This window comes from Patiria miniata, unplaced genomic scaffold, assembly GCF_015706575.1.
Source record: "Patiria miniata isolate m_02_andy unplaced genomic scaffold, ASM1570657v1 HiC_scaffold_6, whole genome shotgun sequence".
Lineage (NCBI taxonomy): Eukaryota > Metazoa > Echinodermata > Asteroidea > Valvatida > Asterinidae > Patiria > Patiria miniata.
Window position 1 is genome coordinate 16173104 of NW_024037073.1, and position 25463 is coordinate 16198566.

Consider the following 25463-nt stretch of genomic DNA (forward strand, 5'->3'; position numbering starts at 1 on the left):
TCTTGTTGATGTCCCCCGACGTGGCGCGGCCCCTAACGTGGCACACTTTGATTTTTCGCCTCTAGTGCCTTGCTAGATTTCCCTTCAATTTCAAGCTCTAAACATTCCCGTTCATAAATCCTGAGTTTACCTCCCCGTTACTAATTTAACAGAAACAAATTATCTCGGTGTGATTTTCCGATTTTATTTTGAAGTGCGCAATGAACTCTTTAAAAATGCACCCAAAAATTATTTTCTGACAAACTTCTAGTTGGGCATGGGAGTGGACACAATAATTGTTTAATAATCAGAATTTGTCAACTTTGAAGAAATGTTTAAATGTTAACTTGGGATTCTCTGAGATCTGTTCAGGTGCTCCACATTAGGAAACACTCGGCCGATTTTCTGCCTAATTTCCGGATGCCACCGTTTTTTGAATTTCGGCCTACATTTCATGACACTGAAATTGTTCACAAAGGTTCAGTAGCAAGCATTATTAAAGGGAGTGTACATCATTGGCTTTTGCTGTAATTGTCAGAAATGAACTATTTGATGAGGGGTTAGTATAATAGATCAAATGTTGTTACACTGACGTGTGAAGTTTTGTGTTCGAAAATGCTGGAAAACCAAGAAAAAAAACAAATGTTCAAGTAGTCTGGTTCCCTGACTCCACTGAAGATGAAGTGGATTAATTTATAGATGCCAGAAAATTGTAAGGTAAGGGAACCAGTCTAGCTGGCCTGCACCCGTTCAGGAACATGTAACCAATAGCAAACACAATTTCGACTGAAAAAAAAAGTAAATTTGGAGCAGTAGTTGAAAAATAGTTAGGTTTTTCCAACGGTGGTCGGCCGACCACCGTTGGAAATGTATACAAAAATACAACTTTCTTGAAAATGACTTCACACCAGGTGCCCTAATTTTGCAGGATGCTTTACACTGTCATTTACCAGCATCCTAGTAAGGTATTTTGTAAAAACTTGGTAGTTTTATTTTTCGATGCTTGCAAATGTTGTATTTTCCCTTTAAGGTAAAAGTGCCAGTATTTAAGTGAATGAATTTGAAGTTTGTTAACAGAGGTTTTGCAACACTGTATGGAGAAAGTTGAGGGAAACGTCGAAGTGCGCAACGTTAGGGGACTCCACTATACTAGCGGCACGACAATAATTCCGTTCTTGGCTGGTTCCTGCCCCATAATCAGTATCGATAATGTACGGACCAGTAACCAGTCTGCTCACAAGGCGGATCCGTTCGTGCCTTTCATAAAAACCCCCTTTTGTTTGTTGGAATAAACCATACATGTTGCAATTTGTTTAGAGAAAGAAAAATGGTATTTGTTGAAAAGCATGAGGAAAGAAACTTTAACATGACTGACAAGATGTTATTCTTGATTCTGATGGTAGACACTAGTCCTCTACATTCTGCATTTTATGTGTCTTGCAAGATGGGACGATATCAAAGTTGATCCAGAAGTCTTGGAATGTTCTTGGCATATTCACCTCTGTGGGGGTTGATCTCGCCGTAAAACTGACAAAAAAAAAAAAAGAAGGAAGTTGCAAAGGAACGTTAGATACAAAAAAATGATAAAACACTGAGCAGAAAGCGAGGTAAACTTTTCCAAATGAAGAAATCACGACAACGTAAATATTGTTTTGCACTTCACTGATAACACAATTTTTAAGCACAATTTGCTTACAGCTTTCTATGAGCTTATGAGGACCTTTACATATCGAGAAAGAAACTTTACTTAAAGTTTAACTGCAAAAGCTTCTTTAGGCATTTCTTATTACTGACCAATTCATGTTAACAGTGAAACTGTAGTTACCTTGTGAGTTGGAAAGCCCTCATGCGGTGGTAGGGCAGTTGACGGACAGTAGACATCATTCAGCGTCAGCCATATTGCGTCCGGCTCCAGTTCTGCAAATGCTTCAAAGCTCTCCAATGCCACTGTCTGCAGCATCTCAGGCTGCCTGGCGCTTAAGTAAGGCAGGCAGGCGGTGGCCATCTTGGCTAGTTCCCCGCCTCCCATGCCCGTATTGGTGCACACTGGGCCCACACAGTGGAGGATCGCTGACTGCAGCTTGCAGGCCGAGGTATGGCGGTAGGCCGGCCCTGCCTTCTCACTTGAGCAGAAAGTAACCACAACAGTTGGGTTGTTAGAAAACAAGAAACTATAACTCCAACCACCTTAGATTTGTTTTTATTTAAAAATTAAAACTTAAAAAATCATTTGAGACTTGGGCTAGACAACTACTGGACGTCTGTTCTGGGGAGTATAAACACAGCCTCATTCTCACAGACAAATAATGTCTATTGCATAATTGTCATCATGACCTCCGACCTTAGGTCATCAATTTAAATATTTACTTGTGCACACATACATGTAAACAATGCATTCTGTGTCCATGCATATTTAAGAATTAGACCAATCAGCTACAGAGAATAAACTAAAGCACTCATTGCAGTGTAGATTCAACCAATGAAATCACAAATTGTGATGGTCAATGCCTGTCCACTTACGTCAGGTCCCTTCTCCAGTCTTGTCTCAGATTTTGCACGTTCCGCATCCATTTGTATATCACGCAATTGGACAATATTTCACAAGCTGCGCTCACGCAATTCTAATGCGATTCTACCGCAATAGGTCAATTTCTAACCAACCAACAAGTATTGCGATCCAGTTCGCGCATAAATGACCGATTTTTGCTAGGCGGTGTGCATTTACGGATGGTATGGGAACGGGGTACCCTACTGAAAAAAAATACGGGTACAGGTACCTGTAAAAGAAACCCAACCGCAAAATTCAAATCCCGGAAGTTGTCTGACAGGCTTTATAGCTTTACGGTGTAAACAGCAACTTTGGCGAGCATCATCTGTCGCGCATTACGATGCACATTACTGTGAAATCTGTTTTGGTTTTCAATTTGAAAATTCCCCACAAATGACATTCAAACCCTTTCTTGGTCATTGTCTGAGAAGTTACTAAGTAATTGGTAAAGTTGGTTACAGGTACCCGATCCCATAATCTGGAACCGGTTTCTGACATCAGCAGTTGGGTACTTGGGTACCTAGTTCTGATGCACATGTACACCCCTAATCTTTACCCAGGTTGGTTGAAAAATTCAAAATTCAACTGGTATCCACCTGATTTTGGCTTGGGCTTCCAGGAAGGACACCAGTTTGGGCCACACATCCTTAATGACCCGCTTCTGTATGAAATCCCCACCTGTGTCCGCCATGGTCTGCAGCGTTTGACATGCCCTGCAGGTTACCAGTTGATCGGTATCTTGGAATCGTTGCACGAAGGCTGGCCACAGTCTGTGAATTAGAGGAAGGAGCTCATCTGCAAGGAAGGAAAAAAAGTGCTTTATGTTAGGAAAAAAACAATCATCAAATATTGAACGCAAAACCCCAAGAGTCCCTTTATGTATCAAGGGACACATTTTTATAAATTTGCGTTAGTAGTTGGTTTGTAATTGTGCGAATTATACGTGAATGGGTGCGCACAAGCATTGACATGAAGCAAACACACGCTAGGTTGCCATTATTCGTCGTTTCAGTGCATGACTTCGGGTACCTGCAATTGGCTGAATGAGAACATGTCCCGGATGCCGATTTTCGGGCGCAATCATACTATGATTGGCAACTTTTGAATTGAAATCGAGATCCTAGAACATTGTTATACAGCAGTCACAGAGCTAAAACTTCATCAAGTTAGTTGTTCAGCACATACCCCTAAGATGTTTAGCACTTTTGTTGCTTCAAATGAAAACAAATGCACAAATTACGAATGGTTCACTCTGCCTTTAAATGGTTCACTGGTGACAGATCTTCACACAAAAGTGTAACAAGGATAGACCCAATAAACTTGACTAAAAAATAAATCCCATAAATGTTGTACTTTAACAACGTTTTCTTCCGGGGAAAGTTCCTTCACATTTTACCTTGGTGATTCTGCAGTGCCAACATCCCATGCCTAACAATCTCCAGAACCTTCAGACGTAATCTCGGATCATTGGCCGAGAGAAAGTGAAGGCATCTCTCCAGGACCTTAAAAACAAGAATTCAAAAAAAATTAACATAATCTGCAAAAACACAATGAATTATTCTGGAGCCAGAGATGTAGCTGGAGCTTAAAGCAAACCAGAGGCTTCGGAAACCATGCTTGATGAGTAGGCACAAAGTGCCCTCTATAGTTGGCACAGAGCCAACATAGACAGCAAGAATAATCAAAATACCTCCTTGACTGTCTTGACATGCATTGGTAGCACTTTCTCCCTATCCACTTCGTCCCCATGCTCAACCCCCTCCCCGGTCGCTTCACTCAGGTCCTCCGCAATGTCGCCCTCTATGTCCTCCTCTCGTACGTCACCCTCGGCGATGCGCTTCAGGCGCAGGTGTTCAAGGAAGAAATCGCGGATGGATTCATGAGTGACAGGGTGATCATCGGTAGGGTCAGGATCTTGGCTGGTGGGACCCCCATCGTGCGCTGACTCCGAATCTGCCTCAGTTTCTGATGAGGTCTGGTTCTCCTGTTCAAGAAAAAGAAAATAAGACACAACTAACATGAGCAATTCACAATGTATAGAAAAGCTATCACTGGTGGTACAAATCAGTGCATTAGTGGAAAATGCTGACATCTGTTTGCATAAATATTGCCAAGTGGTGTCTGTTTGGAACTACGAAACTGAAGACTTCAAAGTTTTTAATTCAACATTTGGGATTGAAATTAGAATTTCTGTGAATAGAAATGATTTGCATTCACAAAGTGTCCAAATGCATTGGTTTTGTGTGGATTGTGATGCATGATGCATCAATGTTTGGCCGAGACTTTCGGACCCCCCACATCATGTCGCCTCCCAACTTCTCAATTGTAATGGCTACCTTGCCTGCAGGGAACCACCTGTAGATGGCTATGACTAGTGTCTTCAAGACATCCATCATCATGGCAGCCAGCTCCTTGTGGTACTGGTCCAACGTCAGGAGAATCTGTAATTCAATTCAATAATGGTTTATTAAAAGCATGTCTCGCAGTTAAAAAACTGAATTGCACATGTTAACATACCATCTTTAAAAAATATTATACTACCTAAAACACAACATGATTAAGTAAAAAAAAAACCTAAACATTAAAATACATGTACATAAAAAAAATACTTAAACATAACAATATTGTGGACATATAGTATTAAAAGTCATATTAAATTTTTTATTACAATGAGTCAAGGGCGGATCCAGGGGGGGCCAAAGGGGGCCATGGCCCCCCCCCAAAACGAAACCGATTTTTTTTTTTTTTATGTGACATCGCAATAAAGGCAGGCAATGAGTACACCACCATCTTTTCCTCAAAAAAACATTGGTTAAAGTGGTCAGAAATTGCCTCAGATCGCACCACAGAGCATCTAGAATCCAAAAGATTTTCAGGGCCCTTAAGCGGGCCCCGAACCCCACGCCAGAATTTTTTTGACCCACTTTTTTGGGGGACCACATTTTTTTTTGGCCCCCCCAAAAATTGTGTTCTGGATCCGCCCTTGCAATGAGTTTACAATTTTGACAAGTTGCAGGAGTACACTGTCAGTGAACTGTTTTGTGCGACACTTGTACTGATCGTACTTCTGTGTATATCTTAAGTTAATAGAGTTTTTTTGTTTGAGGTCGTCACCAATCTTTGCACACACTGCGAGATTCAATTGACAGGGCAAAATCTCTACACATTTTCTGTCGTCTTTCCTGAAGTGTTTCAAGGTTGTACAAGTTCACAGCATTATCATAAACTGATGTAATTTTTGCCGAGTATGATTTGGCACACCTTTTTGACAGCAAATAGATGTACACAAATTAACAAAAAAATCCATATGGAAACCAATCCTGTTTCTGGTCTGCAAAGTTGGGGACTACCGATCTACACTACTGCTAGACTGTTGGAAAATGCTTGTAAGCAAGCTCGGGCGCTTTATTTCAGACAAAAAGTCTGGTCGAATAGTAACACTGTTTCACGTTACAGATTAAGTAAAGCCATAGGCCTACTCCAGAGATATGACTCTTCTGGATGTGAGTTTGTTTCTGCATTCAATAGGGGATGTTGAACAATAGAGAACAATAGGGTCCCCAATTCCCGAGAGGTCCCCTATTTGGATTCGTGTACAAAACATATGGGAGGTCTTCCTAAACAGTTAGAGTACAAACAAAAGAGGGACAATAGGGGGTCCCCGATTGCAGGCAAATACACACTCGTGTGTGCATGAGTTTGTTTCTGCATTCAATAGTTGGACGTTGAACAATGGGGTCCCAATTCTCGAAAGGTCCCAATTTGGCGATGTGTACAAAACATATGGGAGGCCTTCCTAAAAAGTTAGTACAAACAAAAGAGGGACAATAGGGGGTCCCCAATTGCAGGCAAATACGCTCTTGTATTGTATTACGCTCGAGGACAGACAACAAAAGGAGCACAAAGGGGCCTTTAGTGATCCTCGGATGACGGTGCCTATTGTTAAAACCGGTCCTCGATCATACGGTTATGTGCTTTGTCTATGGAAAAGTGTTATATTAGAGGGACAAAGGGAAACACAATAGGTTGTCCTCAGGCATATAGTAAAACACGACTGTGTGCACTTTTGTGTGTGTGTGGGAGGAGGGGGGGGGGGGAGGGGGTGTTAATATATTACTGGAGCAATAGTTTACCTCATCTATGGTGTCCTGAAGTAGAGGCAGCATTTCCGCATCACTAAACAAACAAAGCAGATCGGTAAAGCAAAGTCAAGTAATTCTGTTTCATGAAGAAAAGCAACATTGGAAATTTTAAGAGGACACCCAAGCAAGCTTTATTGTCCCTTCCTACTTTTCTCTCGTCCTTTTGGTATTTTCATTTCTGGTGGTGACCCCTTCATGTGACGAGGATACAAGTTGGTGAACATTGAGATGAAAATTTGTCATGCTTCCTTCGTGCTATATGTGCACGGCAACAGCAGTGTTTTTGCGTGGACCTACTTTTGTGGGGTAGTCACACAAATCAAACTATAGTACCAATCAAGCCAGGGATGACAGGAAAACAATGCGCGACCTGAAAAAAACAAAATGTAGTATTGTGTGCATGCATGCTCCGGCCCGAACTAGACCGTTGTCCCACCTCAACCTTGTGTCCTTGGGCAAGACACTTGACTACAATTGCCTCTCTCCACCCAGGAGTATAAATGGGTACCTGTGAGGGCAAAGGACAGAATGTGCGCTGATATCGGCTGCTGCGTGGTCTCGTGGCCTGATGAGGGAATAATTGTAAAAGTGCTTTGAGATTGTTGATATGATAGAACTATATAAGCATTTGATTTCTTAAACATGTTAAACAATATAACAATTTTGCCTCATGGAATTCATACCTGTGTCTGAGAGTGACTTGGAGAACCAGCGGAGCCTTAGGGTTCATCTCTAGGTGTCTCAGGCCGGAGGAGATGGCGTCTACCAGGTAATCTGCGTTAGAGCTCAGAAGAGCTGGGATGGTCTGGTACCCGCATGCCATGCAGATCTGTACCATGGTGGCGTAAGCTGATTGACTGATCATGGGTAGAAGGCACCAGATAATTGCATTCATTTATAATGTTGCAGATGTGTGTATCTCTTAAAAGTTTTAATATTTTAAGAAAATATCATTTTAAACTAAATTTCAAAGCACTGTCGGATGTCATCTACCTATTGCCTACCCATCTAATGGTTTTAAGATGAGCTAGTTTTAAGCTCTTATGCATGGTTTCAAGATTAGCTACATAACTGTTACGTTAAACTTTTCAGCACATATTTTGGTCCCTTCGGTACAAACCAATTTTCATGCAGAAAATTTTGAAAGTTTTATTCTGACAGTTTACCCATTCCTATTGGTTGAGAGCTGGTCACATGGGTGGTTGTAAACAGTTGATAATAAAGGCTGCATCCGAATCAACTGTCTAGAGCTAGGTCTAGGTCCGCGCCCATTGAAAATACGCGGGGACGCGCTGACAATAGACGTAGCCGTAGCTCTGGAAGCCCGTTTCGGACACAGCCTCACTAGCTAGCTGGTTTCAAACATTCTTCCGGTGTCACATGAAATTTGAACTCCCATGAAATCTGGCCCCTTTTACCCTTGTATTGGTTGAGTGTTTGCATTCTCACTTAGGCATGCGCAACACTACCAATGAGTTCGTATTTCGAGAGCCCTAAATTCACACTACACCGGCACCGCCACGTTTTGCGCCACAACGCGGAGTACGTAAGCCAATCTCCATATCAGAAGATGTTACAACTACTCGCAACTGGCTCACACCATAACATAGCTAGAGGGGTGTTTAAAAAATAATGAAGTAAAACGATTGAATGAAATGTTTGGAAATTTATAATTTTTCGATTTCTTTTGACTTTGTGACTGAAAGGTATTTATGATTGGGAAAAAATATGTGCTTGGCTGGTATTAAAGATATAGTCCATCATTTGTAATTTGTGCATTTTGTTCGTTTGAAGCAACGAAAGTGCTCAAAATCTAAAGAAGGGTACTGAACAACTTACCTGATGAAGTTTCAGCTCAGCTTCAGCTGTATATTCCGAGAAAAACAGCATTCTAGGATCTCAATTTCAAATAAAAAGTTGCTGAATCATGTTTTGAACTGGGCCTGAATTCAGCGTCCGAGACACGTTCTCACTGAGCCGATTGCAGCTACGCGATATCGCGCACTGATCCGACGAATTATAGCAGCCGCGCACCCGTCGTGCCAACGCTTGTGCGCGCTTCGCCGAATAAAAAAAGAAGAACTACTAACGGAAATTTCCAACGGTGCGTCTTAAGACGCACCGTTGGAAAGGCCTTCTTTCGTTGATTACTGCAAAATGACAGCTTGCCAGAAAGAATAATTTCACAGAAAGTTTAGTCCCCTTACTATCTTTCAACCAAGTATGTTTTTCAACAATAATTACGCCAGTTACTTTTCGGATAGCTGCAAATGATAGACTATAGCTATAAGCAAGTACATTTAACACCAGCTCAGGGGCTTCGATGCAGATAATGTCTCTTGCCTATCAGCGTAAAGGGCCCTGAGCAGGTATTAAACGTAAATGTTTATAATTGGCTAAGCACATACTGATTCCCTTTGTAAAACACAGTGATATGGTTCTTGCCACACTACTGGCAAAGAAAACCCCTAGATCCACCAAACTGATCGAGAAAGAAGTTTAGGAGGATTTCGCAGGACTGAGTAAGAGCCCAGCCATATTAGTTTTCCGTACAGGGCATGCTGTCCCTTGGAGAATGTACCACTCGTTTCATGGTGGAAAAATGCTTTGGGTATTACCTGATGATTGACTTCTCGTCAGCTAGTTTCTCAAAGACCGAGTAGAGACATTCCATCAAAAGAAGATTGAATGCTGGTCCTAAAACCTAAGGTCAGAAAAAGAGAAAACATTCATTAAAGACATAGTCCATCATTTGTAATTTGTGCATTTTGTTCGTTTGAAGCAACAAAAGTGTTCAAAATCTAATGAAGGATACTGAACAACCAACCCGATGAAGTTTCAGCTCAGCTTCAGCTGTATATTCCGAGAAAAACAGCATTCTAGGATCTCAATTTCAAATCAAAAGCTGCTAAATCATGTTTTGAATTGTTTTGAATTGCAGCTTAACGCGATGTCGTGCACTGATCCCACGAATTATAGCAACTGCCTTGCGCCTGTGTGTCGTGCCAATGCTTGCGCGCGCTGCGCCAAATAACAAAACAAACTACTAATTTAAATTTTCCTACGGTGCTTCTTAAGACGCACCGTTGGAAATGCCTTCTTTCGTTGATTTCTTCAAAATGAGAGCTTGCCAGAAAGAATAATTTCACAGGGAGTTTAGTCCCCTTACTATCTTTCAACCAGTATGTTTTTCAACAATAATTACGCGTGTTACTTTTTTGGATAGCTGCAAATGAGGGACTCTGGCTTTAACCAGTTCACATCGGATGACGTGTACACAGGCAAAGGTTTTGAGGTATTAGGATCAGATGACGGATAAACACGCAATGAGTGAGGCCGCAAATATCTGTCAGCAACCCGCTCGCAACGAGTGAGTCCAGAAATATAAGAGTGTGCTACCCACAGATGACGGCCTGAACCTGTCTGACATCGAGGTTTGTGAAAAACAATCCCGCACCTGGGTCTGTCCGATGTCAAAATAATCTGATGTCTTAAACAATGCATCATGTATAGTTTTTGATTGAAATACTCAGTATTTCTATTAAAAAAACGACAACAACAAAAATTTATTGCATCGGGAGATGTAAATATCATTATAAAACAAAACAAAAAAAATTAAAGAAAAATACCTGGGCAAAAGCTCCAATCCCTTCCAAGAGCAGACTTATCAGCAGCACATTGCTGTTTAGCACAGCCAATGAAATGCTGCCTCTCTCCTGCTGGGAGACAACCAGCCAATTAGCTGTGTCCTTATGAGCCGGGGCGGCCTCTGATTGGCCAGGAGTTGTGGGGAGATTCCAATACGCAGGCAACAAGTATTCTTGAAGCAAAGTCCTGAATAAATTCAGAAAAAAAAACAGGTAAAGAAATTAGTCAAATTACAGCATGTAATATTATTATATTATTTTTCTATAAAATAAAAAACAGCCCCAAAAAAGTTACCGAACGGCAAGCTCTATTTCCTCTGTATCTCTCAAAGCTGGACTGGCTGACCCTTCCCATGATGCCTTGTTGCTATCGTCAAGCCGCGTTTCCACGGTACCCAGCATAATCTCATTCAGGATGAGGACGGCCTGTTTCCGATGCGATGTCGACTCGTGGAAGAGGTCCAGAAAGTGGTCCACAAGAAGGGTGATATTTCCTGCAAATGTAATAATAAATGGCAAGTAAGGATTGTGGCAATGGTGAAAGGTTGACAGTTATATCAAAGTTCAGTTATTCCAACTGTGTTTAACCGGCACTGGAACCGTTAAATCTTAATAAACACATCTCGCTGTTTATGTGTTCATAAAAAAAGCACTAAAAAAAGAACAAGTTTAAAAAGCAATTAAAAAGAAGAAGGCACTATGTATGCAGTGCTAAATTCAACATTGAGTTTTAGCTTTCGATGACACAATTTATTTTAAAATAAACCACAAGGGAAAACCGACTAGGTACATCATAATAATTTTTTCAAAGCTGAACAATGACTAAAGCGGGGTTTGAACCTGCGACCTCCGGATTGACGTTCCGGTGCTCAACCAACTGAGCTATCCAGCCTTATGTTGGCAGTTCTGCAATTTGTCAATATCTTTGTTCAAGGGGCGCTAGTCAAAAGCCATAAACCTGTATATATGTCATGGAGCCACGGATCACACCCGAAGTCACGACGCTATAAACCATTAATTATCATGTTTTGCGGCCATCTGGGTAACCAAAGTGAGGCTGGAAGGAAACATAGTCTGGTTCCTTTTTGCACAAAAAACATTATCATTCAGTACTGTTATTGGATACGGGAAACATGACTGAAATGGTGGCAATATCATAAAGGTCTATAGCAACATTAGGAAAGCTGCAAACTTGGGAAATAGGAAACAGGATCACTCAGAGATGATACAGCTTTTCAGTACAAAGTTAAAAAAAAAAACACAAAAGGAAACTGAATAGATGCATTATAATAGTTGTTATCAATAAAAATACGTCGGTGAAGGGCACAACCCGATATTGAAATACCGGTAATATCTCCCTCATGAAAATTCCCTCCTATGAATCGGTCTGGTTGTGGTACCCACTGCTATATATCAGAATCGAACCAGCCAACCGGCCCTCGCAATCTTCTTGGTTGACTGGTAAAACATCTAGACTAGTGAGCTGGTCGTCGGTTCAAATCCCACCCGAGTAAGCTTTTCAAGCCCTCAGACAACATTGAGCATATAGTGCTTACACCAATACATATACTTAGTTATTATCTTTTTTTAACAAATGATGGCACACAATTTAACTATCAATTATATTAAACTTTAAAAAAGTACATAGTTTACATCCATGAACTTTTTTTGGAATCATCATTGTCTCTTACCTGCACCCACCTGTCAGACAATTAGGTCTGTTGGTTCTTGAAGTGTGTTGAAAGTATGAGAACATTTTGTTGAATCACTTGTCGAGTAGGCAGTCTAGTTGTATCAAACATTAACTCTAAACCCTTTTCTGCGATAGCCTTGAAAAAATTTTTTTTTGCAACCCAAGCTGTTATGACTTTTTAGCCTCGAGCCTTGCATATCTTTTGATACTAAAATATTAAAATTGGAGCACGGGTTGCCGCGCAGCGAAACATTTTCATTGAAAACTTAATTGTCCATACACGTCGTGTACATCGTGTACATCTTGTACGTCGTGTGCAGAATTACCATTCCTACATATGAATAATTAATTAGCCATTATTCCAAAACCCTTTGACCAATAGTCATGAAATTTCTTGGGTATGTTCATGATGAGTTGCTCTATGCATGTGCCGAGTTTCAAAATTTTTCGTCACTCGATGGTCGAGATCTTAGGGGATCCCCCCCCCCCCCCACTGGCTGAGAGATGGTCAAAATAACCCGGCCCTTTTAGGGTTAAACAAACAATTCTGCATGCTGATAGAGTACATAGTTTTCTATCAAATCACTAAGACGATATTCAAGTTCAAAGTCTCCTGTACTCTTCAACACTGATAACCTACATGAACAAATATTCTGTGTTTGCACTTTAGCATTTTTAACTGTGGATTCTGTTAATATTTAAACACCATTCCAACTTCATAATATGCATGATCAAATGTAACCTCTGTATGCCTAAAAATAAAAAGGGGAGTATACCATTTGCCACTTTTGCACGTAGTCACTGACATGCCGCCATTTTATCATATACATCAACGCAACTGTGTTTCATCCGAGACTAACCATCGGAAGAACAAGTGTACCTGCATATAATAAAGTAAGTTCCTTATAAACAGCTAAGGACATACATACTGAAATTTGTATCCTTGTGGAGACATTTCTTTGTTCTCGTGTAACAAAGTTTTCGAGTTTGAAAGTGAAGTTTCAAAATGCTCTTATTTTAACCAGAATTAATTTCCTTGGCTGAAATTCGGACTTAATATCCCTTTTCTAAAACTCTTCCATTTGCAACGGATCAACCCACATTGCAAATTCCTAGTTTTTGAGTAAAATCCATATATCTATTTCGTGAAAACCTTGTGGAGAGTGGAGACGTATTCATTTGTAGAAATTGCCCTGTGGAGACGTATACAATCTTTTGTTCCCTATTGTGTGCACGTCTCCAGAGGGCACGGTGTATCAGATCCAAATGATTATTCTTGTTTATATATTGTCCATTGTGTGTGAACCAACAGTTAGGACAGCATTTGTAGAATGCGCACAAATTTCTTGTGCACCACATGTCCCCCTTAAAGCTACAGTCCATCATTTGTAATTTGTGCATTTTGTTCGTTTGAAGCAACAAAAGAGTTCAAAATCTAATGAAGGATACTGAGCAACTAACCTGATGAAGTTTCAGCTAAGCTTCAGCTGTACATTCCGAGAAAAACAGCATTCTAAGATCTCAATTTCAAATCAAAAGTTACTGAATCATGTTTTGAATTGTTTTGAATTGCAGCTATACGCGACGTCGCGCACTGATCCGACGAATTACAACAACCGCGCGCGCGTGTGCGTAGTTCCAATACTTGTGCGCGCTGCGCTGAATAACAAAACGAACTACTAATTTAAATTTTCCTACGGTGTTTCTTAAGAATCACCGTTGGAAATGCCTTCTTTCGTTGATTACTTCAAAATGACAGCTTCCCAGAAAAAATAATTTCACAGGGAGTTTAGTTCCCTTACTATCTTTCAACCAAGTTTGTTTTTCAACAATAATTACGCCAGTTACTTTTCGGACAGCTGCAAATGATGGACTTTAGCTTTAAACAAAAGGATTTTGACCCCTCCCCTAACAACAAATGTAAAAATTATCATGCACAATGTATCCTGAATTTCTGACAATCAGTTTGGCTTTTGTTAGGCAGGGTGCTGCAGTAATTAATCCAGAAGATGAGTGCAGATGACTATTTTTTAATGATCATCTTCTTATCCTCCCAACAAACAATGTGAATAAAAAGAGAAATTACAAGAAAAGGGCAAAAAGGGTGCCTCTAGCATTACAGATCCATACAACACTAATCTGTTTTGTTCCAAACTTTAAAAAAAAAATCACATTAAATTTATATCAAGTCAAATGGATAAACACCGTGACCGAATCAAAAGATGTGCCCTGTATAAAATAAATGAATTGCAGTTTTGGGGGTTTTGATTCATAGATTTCGTAGGTTTCTTTTATCGGACTGCACAGGATGTTTACACACATGGAGTTCACTGTCAATCTAAATTTTCCAAATTTATAGTCATACTACTTTTCAATTAAAAGTGGAGTTTTGCACTTTCCTTTCAAGGCAATGATACATGTAGGTGTCCTTTTTGTTATTAATTCAGTTGTTGGACGTCTCTAAGAAAGAAAGATGGCATCAAGACAGCCTAATGTCACTGCTCAATTTGTGTTGGGTAAGATCAGTCGAGATCATCTGGAATGCCCCATTTGCAAAGACCGTTTCACTGAGCCTAAAATACTTGACTGTCTGCACAGTTTTTGTCAGGAATGTCTCAAAGAAGTTAAACAGCGTCAACGTCCACAAAAATCAAAACTTGTGTGTCCCCTCTGCAGACGTGAAACCATACTAAAGGGAGACGTTTCCCATTTGCCAAGTGACTTCAAACTGAGTGCCTTGGTGGATGAGGTCAATGTCCATGAAAAGCTACTCGAAGGTCAAAGGTCGCAGCTCAACTGTCAAGCCTGTGACCAAGAGAATCAGGCTGTGTCAAGATGCATGGATTGTGATCATTTTCTCTGCAAAGAATGCCAAGCAGTGCACGGGCGTATGACTTTAATGAAAACGCATAAAATCTACTCGCTGGCCCAGCTTCAATCAGGAGAGGTAACTTACAAGAGTAAGATTAGAGAGTACACTCCAAAATGTGCCAGGCATTCCGATCAAAATCTCACTATTTACTGTAACACATGTGAGAAGTTGGTGTGCACAACTTGTGCTATTACGGTAGATCATGAGAGACACTCTTGTGTTGATCTATCCCAAGCTGTCGACAAGTGCAAACAAGATGTTGCTAGAATGTCTGCAAAAGCTAAACAAAACAAAGCAAAACTGAAAACAAACATAAGTGAAATAGATGCAAACTACAAAAAACTGAATACCATGTATGCAGACACAACCAAGAAAATCTCCAGTAAGGCTGACAAGGAGGTTGCTAGAATCACGAAGGAGATCAGACAGGAAGAGCAGAAACTGAGGCAAGAGGCAGATACATTCTTCAAAGACAGAGCCAAGACATTGAAAACTGCTCGTGCCACAAACAGCAGCCGTCTGACTCAGACTGAGAAAAAACTGCACGAGGTTACCAACTTCGTGACTCAAGCAAGTTGCCATGAGCTTCTTGATTTCAAACCTAAACTCCTGTTTAATCTGAAAGAATCGACCCAAGAACAATCTGAGAAAGGGCCGGACAGTATGTCCTCATTTATGGATTTTGAGGAAGGTACTGGGACGTCACTTGGGAGGCTGGTGCTGGAAGACTCACCAACACCCAGCTCAGATGTCACAGCTAAGGGTTCACAGACACGGTGGAAGCTTAAAAGACCGATGGAAACATTTGGACCAACAAAGAAAACATTTGGCTTGGTTGATGAAATTGCCACATTATCTAACAATGAAATTGTCGCGTTAGACAGGAAGCATAACAAGTTAATCACTCTTCAGTCTGATGAAATTTCACAAGAACTGCAACTTGCAGGTCTCACTGAACCAAGCCATGTTACAGTAAACAGGGATGATGAAATTGTTGTTCTTGACAAACCCTCTGTCAAGATCTTCAAGAAAGGTGTGTCGTCCTGCCTCCATCAGTTCCAACCAGGTCGGGGGATATTGACAAGCGACACCCCAACCTGCCTTGCAGTGGATGGTGGGGATGTGATCGCAGTGGGTTACGAGAAACAGAAAAGGATCTCACTGCATAAGAGAGATGGATCCCTCATCAGGAGAATACCTGCTCCAATGATTGGGTACAATTTGACAATCTATAAGCAGCGGCTTTTCTACACCTACAATGGAGACAACAAGACACTTCTACTGTCAGTTGACATATATGGTCACATGGTCTTTACAGTTGATATTCCCAGCAACAATGAAGGGAAGTGGCATGCTGGTGGTCTGTGTTGCGACAAGGATGGCAACATATATGTGGCTGTATCTGGGTGGCCTGTTAATCAACTTGGTGAAATTCAGCATTTCAGTCATGACGGACAGTACCTCGGCTGTGTCATCGTGGAGTTTGACTGTATGGATGACATCACATGTACACCAGCTGGTGAACTGGTTGTGGCAACAACAAAAAGTGTTTGCGTCTATCACAAAGTGTAAAAATTGACATTAAACCAATTACTTAAAGCTATAGTCCATCATTTGCAACTATCCGAAAAGTAACTGGCGTAATTATTGTTGAAAAACAAACTTGGTTGAAAGATAGTAAGGGAACTAAACTCCCTGTGAAATTATTCTTTCTGGGAAGCTGTCATTTTGAAGTAATCAACGAAAGAAGGCATCTCCAACGGTGATTCTTAAGAAGCACCGTAGGAAAATTTAAATTAGTAGTTCGTTTTGTTATTCAGCGCAGCGCGCACAAGTATTGGAATGACGCACACGCGCGCGCGGTTGTTATAATTCGTCGGATCAGTGCGCGACGTCGCGTATAGCTGCAATTCAAAACAATTCAAAACATGATTCAGTAACTTTTGATTTGAAATTGAGATCTTAGAATGCTGTTTTTCTCGGAATGTACAGCTGAAGCTTAGCTGAAACTTCATCAGGTTAGTTGCTCAGTATCCTTCATTAGATTTTGAACTCTTTTGTTGCTTCAAACGAACAAAATGCACAAATGACAAATGATGGACTATAGCTTTAACCCAAGGAACTGATACAAAATAGCTAACTGTTCCACACATACAGTTAACAAAATATGCGAGTCTTGCAAACAAGGCTGGCCGCGTGTCATCGTATCATGTGTTTATCAAATGGACATAATACTCAAAGATATCTGAGCAGATGATGGTAGAAATGGACTGGGTTGAAGACTATCATGGGTTTAAAACTATCATCAAATAATCACAGAGAAATAACTGTATAACTGAAACAATGGTACGGTCGATTCCAAGCAAACAGAGACATGAGACCGAAAAATGAAATGGTCATGTTGAGCTGAGCGATTTCCTTCAAACGACTCTGGAGTAAAGATGAGACCTTCGATGATTCTTTCAAGGAATAAAAACGAAATGTTAAAAAAGCATTTCCACAAAAAAGATCGTTTTTGTGCGGGAATTATAGGGGTGTTCTTGAAGTTGACACTATACACGTTAAGTGCATTGACCACGTGTCGGCGTACAGGATTCACTGCACGATAGAACGAAGCAAATACAGATTCTTTTCTATAATTGGTCTTTCAATACTAGACAAATATACACATTCGGTACAGAACAAGTGCTTGAATTATGCCTGAAGAAACCAGAAAGGGTACAGAACGGAAGAGACACACAGACCATCGTTTGTGCTCTTCTCAGGGCCTCCCCCCCCCCATCCCTCCTGAGCCACCCAATATTCATAAAAGATTTTCTTTCAGAGGGTTGTAAACGTGCACAAACTTGAAGAAAAAGAAGAAAATCAAATTAGTCTTCTTCATATCAACATTCATTGGGAAAGATTCAGATCTGATGAAAAGCTCAGACAGTACATCTTCATATGTTGAATACTACTGTGAAACAAATCTATAAAAATAACAAATACATTGCTAGAAGGGGGGTCTACCCGATGTTCCCCAACACTTATGTTTCCCGATACCTACCGTATGTTCTCCAAAATCAAAGGGTTTTGATAGAATGTCCATGCATCACCTCGGGAGGCTAGTTTTACTACACCACTCGAAGCATTCAATATTTGTATAATAGTTAGGGGTAGGGTTAGGGTTGAGGAATATAGGTATTGGGGAACATATGTTTCAGGGGAACATAGCTATGCACCCACTAGAAGGATGTACCTAGTAACACCATCTGTACTGCATGAGAAAGTCTGTGCAGTACCCAAAATATAGTACTTAATGGCTATAAATTGGACAGTATACAAACATAACATGGTTTGAGGGTTAGTGAGGTATTGGAAGTTGACAAACTAGTTCCCGAGGCGAAGCCGAGGGAACTAGTTTGTCAACTTCCAATACCGAGGGGAGCTAATATCGACTGTCCACCCGAAATAAACCATGTTATATTTGTTTTACTATACCTTATATATATTCAGTTGCCGATTTTTTCATATATATAGGCACCTAAAACAACACTTTTGGAGAAACTTGTACAGCTCACAAAAAGAACATTGTTACTCATTTTCACTAGTTCGGTCGTTTGCAATACAGTTGTAAATACAGTAATTGCTTGTATACAACTTTCTTTTGTACCGGAGGCATATTTATTGTCCATAAATTTTCTCCACCGAGTACAGCATCATTGAGCTGATGTTCGCGCATGCGTACTACACCCGTGCGACAGTTCCTCGATTGCATTGTAAAGCGCATGCGTAGTAGACTGTCCCACGGGCAACCCGTGCGACAGTGAATCCTCGCGCGCGCGTTTGATAAACAGCAAGAATAACATCTGGCACGTGATGGTGAATTGACCAGTGAGAGTTCGGCACTCGATCATGAACATGTATGAGGTATAGTAATCACAACTATAGTTGGTGTTATATAACCGACATACCGATCCTTGTCATTTGATTGGTGGAACCAACATCACGTGACATTCGTTATTGCTCCAATTCACGCCCCGGCTCAAAAAGTACTATCCGCCCATGGGAAATACTATGGAACAGTTAGGATCATTCTTGTTTCATGACGCGGTATTTGTGTGCAAATGCATGCTGGTGTGCACGTTCAGCGTTGCGCATAGCGCGTATTGTTCCAAAGAGCCAGCGCTACAGTGTTGGGTTCAAACATTTTTCGTGAAGGGGTGGTTTGGAAGAGAGAAATACATTTTCCTCCAGTTTTGTATTGAAATAAAAGTTCAAATATAGGCCTATCAAATGACTAGGATGTGTATGTCAGTTATATAAAACAAATATTGAGCGGCTATAAATTGTGAAATGGGAGAAATAAAAGTTCAAATATAGGCCTATCAAATGACTAGGATGTGTATGTCAGTTATATAAAACAAATATTGAGCGGCTATAAATTGTGAAATGGGAGAAATATTATCGCTCGGTAAAATCTGGATTTTTCCAGTTCACTCGGCTTCGCCTCGTGAAATGGAAAAGTCCAGATTTCACCTTGCGATTGAATATTCCTCCCATTCCATGCTGAGCCACTCAATATTTGTATACTATCACATCTACCGGAACACTTGGGATGATCCCAACCATCTAACCCTAACCTAACCTAACCCTCACTATAATTGGGATTCTCAAAACTCTAGTTAGTGATATACCATAACAAGATAAGCTCATTCGAAATTAATTATTATCACTTTTTTAATAGTTAATTTTATCACTGAGGTGTAGTTTTATGCCGAGTCTGGAATTAATGGTAGGATGAGACTGCCGAATGCTGGCACAAAAACCACAGACACTCCATGATCTTAATTGGTAGACTTGATGTCCATTTGTACGCATTAATTGTTGCATTGAGACTCGAAGCGTTGACATATTTTGAGTTGTAAAAAAGTAAAAACACCATAAGTAGTCAATAACTTTAGTTTTTGAATACATTTATCTCTCTTTGAATTGAGTGTTTACATGGTTTACGATAATTTTTAAAATGTGATCCGATCAAGCTAAATGAGTCGTTTGTCGACCCGGTCAAACATTTTGTTATTACAGATTTGAAAAGAGCACAATCTCAGCATTACAGCTGTGAAAACCGCATGCTGATACCATTTTTAGTTCAAAAATTATGGAAGTCGGAACACCAAGAGATGTGATGAAGGGATGTGAGTGAAGTGGCCTTATTTTGGCCTGAATCTCCAAATAAAATTTCCCGACAAACGACTCATTTAGCTTGATTGCATCACAGATGTTAATTTATCATTATCATTTTTACCAGTTATGACATGTGGTTTTACTATTAACAGAGTATAACTTTAAACATGTACATACATCACATAAACTTTAGTTTAAATTATCCCTTCTCTCTCATGCTCTCACTATTGATCTGTCAGACAATTAGGGCCTAAATCTGGAGATTCGTGAAGTCTGTTGAAAGTATGAGATCATTTTGATGAATAACTAGTACGCAGTTTATTTGTATGAAACTTTAAACTCTGGTATTAATTCTAGAACTTAGCATCTCTTTCGTTTTCATCAAAAGAAAATAATAATTAGCTAAGATTTAATTCCAAATTGAAGTTTTGATAATCTGGAGGTGTTAAGGACGCCCATGTAAATGTAATGAGTAGTCAGTTTTATAAGGCTCCTTTTGCGTGTATAAAGAACGGATCTATTGTCACTGCGCACCATAAAAGAGATTCCAGACAGATGAAAAAAGAAAATGTTCTGGTTTAAAGAGCTCTATAGTCCATCATTTGCAGCTATCCGAAAAGTAGCTGGCGTAATTATTGTTGAAAAACATACTTGGTTGAAAGATAGTAAGGGGACTAAACTCCCTGTGAAATTATTCTTTCTGGCAAGCTGTCATTTTGAAGTAATCAACGAAAGAAGGCCTTTCCAACGGTGCTTCGTAAGACGCACCGTAGGAAAATTTAAATTAGTAGTTCGTTTTGTTATTCGGCGCAGCTCGCGCAAGCATTGGCACGACGCACACGCATCCCCGGTTGCCATAATTCGTCGGATCAGTGTGCGACATCGCGTAGCTGCATTCGGCTCAGCGAGAACATGTCTCGGACGCTGAATTCAGGTGCAATTCAAAACATGATTCAGCAACTTTTGAATTGAAATTGAGATCCTAGAATGCTGTTTTTCTCAGAGTATACAGCTGAAGCTGAGCTGAAACTTTATCAGGTTAGTTGTTCAGTACCCTTCTTTAGATTTTGAGCACTTTTGTTGCTTCAAACGAACAAAATGCACAAATTACAAATGATGGACTATAACTTTAAGGACCTGTTTACAGTCTGGGCATACATACAGTTTGTACTGCAAGGTAGATTGATAAACAGATGTGCTTAAAAACTGGAGCAATTTTACCAAAATACTGGCCAATAAATTTGTATTCTGACAAATCAGCGCATGGGTGGTTATGATGTTATTGAACTTGTGTGGCCATAACGTTCTCTGTAAATGTTTCATCAATTTGAATTAACAAGAATTAGGCACAAATTTTTTTTTCCTGCTTCCCGTTTCCCTACCTACCCTATTCTGACAGCCCCTACCCTATTTTTTTTTTTTTTTGAGAAAAAAAAACACCCAGGCCAACGGTTACTCTCTTTTACCCTCGACTACACATAGACGCCTCCAGATGATCACACACAACAAAAATTGCCTCCCCCCTCCAACCCCCTCCCCCCCAAAAAACCCAAATTCCCTACCTATATCTACCCTGTTTTCGAATGCCATTTAATCGCCCAAACAGAACTATTTTTTTCTTTTGGCCTTAGTGTAAGCATAAAACACCATACGAATATGTGGTGATATAGGTTTTCTCGCACATTTTAAAACTTTCTTCATTCAAATTCATAAACGGTTAACTTCAATTTTGTTTAGAGAAGACTGGAACGCGCAAATGCTACAATTAATTTAGTCATTGGTCATTCCAAACGATCAACGATCATTTTCAACAGTTGTCCACTCGATTTTGTCATAGTTCAATGGTATTTGTCTCACCTGATGATCATGATAATGTAAGGATTGAATTTGTCGATTTCAAGAAATTTTCAATCGAAATTCATCAGAGGAATGCGCACACTGGTACAACCATGCACAAACGTAAAAATACCAAAGAAAGCATACAACCATGAGACTAATTCGAATGAAATTTATATAACATTGATCACAAAATGATGAAATTACTTTATCTATCGTACGTTCGGCAACTGCAGACAACGAAATTGAATTGTCTTTCACAAAAAAGTATGGCTAAGGTATGAAATTGTTTGAACAAAGTGTGAAAATGAGCAACCAAAGACGAAATTGAACATGAGGTATGCAAGATCATGAATTTTCAAGACGAAATTGAAGTAAACCGTTCATGACTAAGAATGAAAAAAGTTTTAATTTGTGCGGGAAAACCTATATTATGAGTTTATAGAAGAAGATATCACGTACCATGTTTTCCCAGTAGATGACAGACCTGCACTATTGCCTTGTAGATTCTATCATCAGCAAAATGTTTGAAATATTTCCGCCTGGCCTGGCAATAATGAAAGGCCTTCATAGCACATGCTGCTGATTCTAAAAAATAAACAAATTACATTCAAATTTGTAATTCCTTTGTTTTTCTTTTGATTTGATTGGTCTAGAACTGTCGCCTGATATGTGTCTAAACAAAAATCAATGACTGGTTCCTGAACTTTGATTGGTTGCCATTTGCTGTGACAATTTCTCCTTCCTTCAGACTGATTGGCCAATCCATAATGTATGCATGTGTAAATATTCAACATTTAAATAATTTAAATATCTTGGACGAGGACAATAACCACATTTTTGACGGCTGTTTGTGTATTATTTTGTTTGTTCACGAAACAGTTGTTGGAACACCTTCGCCCGCCATTTTGAAAATAGTTTTGTCTGACTTTCTTCGGAATCGTGTGCCAACTCTAAAACTCCTGTCACAAGTAAAATAGCAATTCATGAAACCTCAAACACAAAGATGTGAGTGTCTAATGTATCAATGTTGATAAATTTTGCAATAACAGGCTCCATGACGATCACGATATGCTAGTAAAATAGGTCATTTTCAGTCACTACGCCACAAATTACGCCACTTAAAATGATTGCGCAAGTTACGCCATACTTTGCTGTGCAAGTCGCGGACTGACGTATTGTGCAACTTTCATGAAGTGTGACTTAATTAAAATGTTGCGCATCGTGAAATGTTGCACAACTTAATCAATCAATTGTTACATACATACATACATATAGGCATTTTTTATAGCGCCCCACAAAGATCGGAGCGCTTTACAAAAGCTGACAAAATAATTAAAGATACAAACAAAAAATGCATTGATACAGATACAAAAAAAAACTATACAAGCAAAATAACATATGGCATGATGAAACAAATAAATGGGTTTTGAGTCTATTTTTGAAGAGCTGAAGTGTGTTGGCTTCCCGGATGTTACGGGGAAGGGAATTCCACAGCCGGGGAGCAGCGGCTTGAAAGGCACAATCTCCAGTACGCGACTTAGTTTGGGGGTTATGGAGACGTGTTTTGTCAAATGATGACCGGGTGGCATAGACAGATGTGTTGAAAGAGATGAGTTCTTGGAGATATGAAGGTGCCATAGAGTTGATACATTTGTATACAATGACAAGAAGTTTGAAATTTATGCGCAAGTGGAGTAATGCCATTGCGCAAAGTTTCATGAAATTGGCTGTAGGTACTGCTTCCTCAAATGCATTCCACTATGATAATTGGTACATCTGGCTGACTCACAAAAATGACATACACAGAGCAAGGGTTAACCCTAACTCCCTAGTGTCTTTTACCAAGTACTGGACCAAGTCTTCACATAATGTATTAGGACCAAATCCGCTGAAATACACCACAAGACTAGACTACCACTACACTCTCAAAAAAAATGGTACAATCGAAAACGATTTTTTTTTTTTTATATTAAATCTCAACATAAGTAAGTCGTTTTGAGCATCACATTAAAGAAAAAAGACCAGGCTTTCCAATACTTTTTGTTTCATCTCATTTGCTTTTGTCAATCCAGAGATAACTCCAGTTTACTGCGGAACACAAAAATCGAGTTTGTGCCACTTTCTGGGTGTGAGCTTCAAGACAGCATGGCACAGTACTCGAAACAACTTTGCCCATGCATAAAAGTGGCACAAAATCGATTTTGGTGTATCGCACTAAATTGATTATATCTCTGAATTGACAAAAGCAAATAAGATCAAACAAACACTATTGGAAAGCCCAGTCTTTGTTCTTTAATATTATGCCAAGTAAGAATGACTTATTTTGAAATTTCATATTTAACCAATTTTTTTTTCTGATTGTACCATTTTTTTTGAGACAGGCTGTAGGTGGATTTTGATGGACTTGGTACTCATGGCTTGCCTACCATAATCCGCAAAATAGGGGAATGGATTTTGATGGAGTTGGGGAGGTAAGGGTTAAATTAATCACAATGTTTAATACCTGGATGCGGAGTTGCCTCTTCCAGTATCTTGACGTCCCTGAGGTCAAGCTCCAAGACTTGGATGAGTGCCAGGGACAGACGTCTGAGATGGGAGACTGAGTGAAGCAGTGATGAGATCCTAGGACCTGGGATATGTCAGGTAGGAAAGAGAAGAACACAAAGGGGAATTGTGGAGAATATATTATTTTGAGTTTGTGTGATGTAAATATTTCGATACAAGGGCTTGATGTTGTTCTTTCAGCACTTTATATATGGTCATTGGCCGGAGATTGTAAGAAACATGTGACACCTCTGAAGACTGCTCAAGTGAGATTCAAACCCAATACCTCCTGCTTTATAAGGCCCGTTCTAGACGCTGAACTCAATTGAAATGAGTGCGGCAATAGCTCGTCTATAGCACATGCAGTTACTCTAAACGCGGAATGTAATAATCAAACCTAAATACATCTGGAGTAAAGGGCCAGGTTAAAGCAGTTTCAGCCGTTCAATGAACTTTCAACGCGATCAAACTATTCGCGCCAATTTCCCTCCCCGATATGCGGACGCAAGAGAGATCATTGTGAGCATGCGCATTCCTAAAATGTTTGCCCCAACTTTGAATTGAATTGAGTTTGGCACGGCAATGGCACGGCGTTTAGAACTGTGCTGTGCACCTGCCATTTGGAACAATGATAGGGCGGCAGCACTTTCTCCCTGACCGATGGTGCCGTGCCAAAATTCAATTCGCCGATCCAAACGGTTCTAAACGCTGTGCTATCGCCGTGCCAAATTCAAAAGTCTAATTAATTGAGTTCAGGGCAGCGGTAGCTCGGCATCTAGAACAGGCCTTAGAAATGTGGGCTGTTCCACAATTAATTAAAGGGAAAAAAAAACAGAAGGGAGATACGCGCTGAATTGTTTATTTACCAAGAAGTTTCAGGTATCCAATAACCAGGTTTAGCCTTGCCAGCTTTGTAGCATCATCTGAAAAGAAAACAAATTGTTGTTTAAAATCTGTTACATTTATACATTGTACAAAAACAGGTGCAATGTTGAGATTACATTCTACGCAGGACTGTGAGTGGACCTATATC

At 40.0% G+C, this 25463-nt stretch overlaps 2 protein-coding genes and 1 non-coding gene across 3 annotated transcripts in view; 1 reads left to right on the forward strand and 2 right to left on the reverse strand.

The window, feature by feature from the left end:
* Positions 1–1251: 1251 nt before the first annotated feature.
* LOC119743131 (TELO2-interacting protein 1 homolog) overlaps positions 1252–25463 on the reverse strand; it is a 36434-nt gene continuing 12222 nt past the window's right edge. The window contains exons 9-22 of the mRNA XM_038219496.1: positions 25297–25353; positions 24390–24515; positions 22346–22471; positions 10612–10810; positions 10299–10503; positions 9288–9373; positions 7353–7526; positions 6661–6703; positions 4864–4968; positions 4218–4511; positions 3924–4029; positions 3124–3322; positions 1805–2102; positions 1252–1506 (exon numbers count right to left, since the gene is read on the reverse strand). Of these exons, the coding sequence (XP_038075424.1) occupies positions 1435–1506; positions 1805–2102; positions 3124–3322; positions 3924–4029; positions 4218–4511; positions 4864–4968; positions 6661–6703; positions 7353–7526; positions 9288–9373; positions 10299–10503; positions 10612–10810; positions 22346–22471; positions 24390–24515; positions 25297–25353 (2090 nt within the window). The 3' untranslated portion in view covers positions 1252–1434. The remainder of the gene's footprint in view (positions 1507–1804; positions 2103–3123; positions 3323–3923; positions 4030–4217; positions 4512–4863; positions 4969–6660; positions 6704–7352; positions 7527–9287; positions 9374–10298; positions 10504–10611; positions 10811–22345; positions 22472–24389; positions 24516–25296; positions 25354–25463) is intronic.
* Positions 11136–11208, reverse strand: Trnad-guc. The gene has a single exon. It is a non-coding gene; the product is annotated as a tRNA-Asp (tRNA).
* On the forward strand, positions 14463–16511 carry LOC119743132 (E3 ubiquitin-protein ligase TRIM33-like). The gene has a single exon (XM_038219497.1). It carries the CDS (start codon positions 14483–14485, stop codon positions 16451–16453), a length of 1971 nt encoding a protein of 656 aa, XP_038075425.1. The 5' UTR covers positions 14463–14482; the 3' UTR covers positions 16454–16511.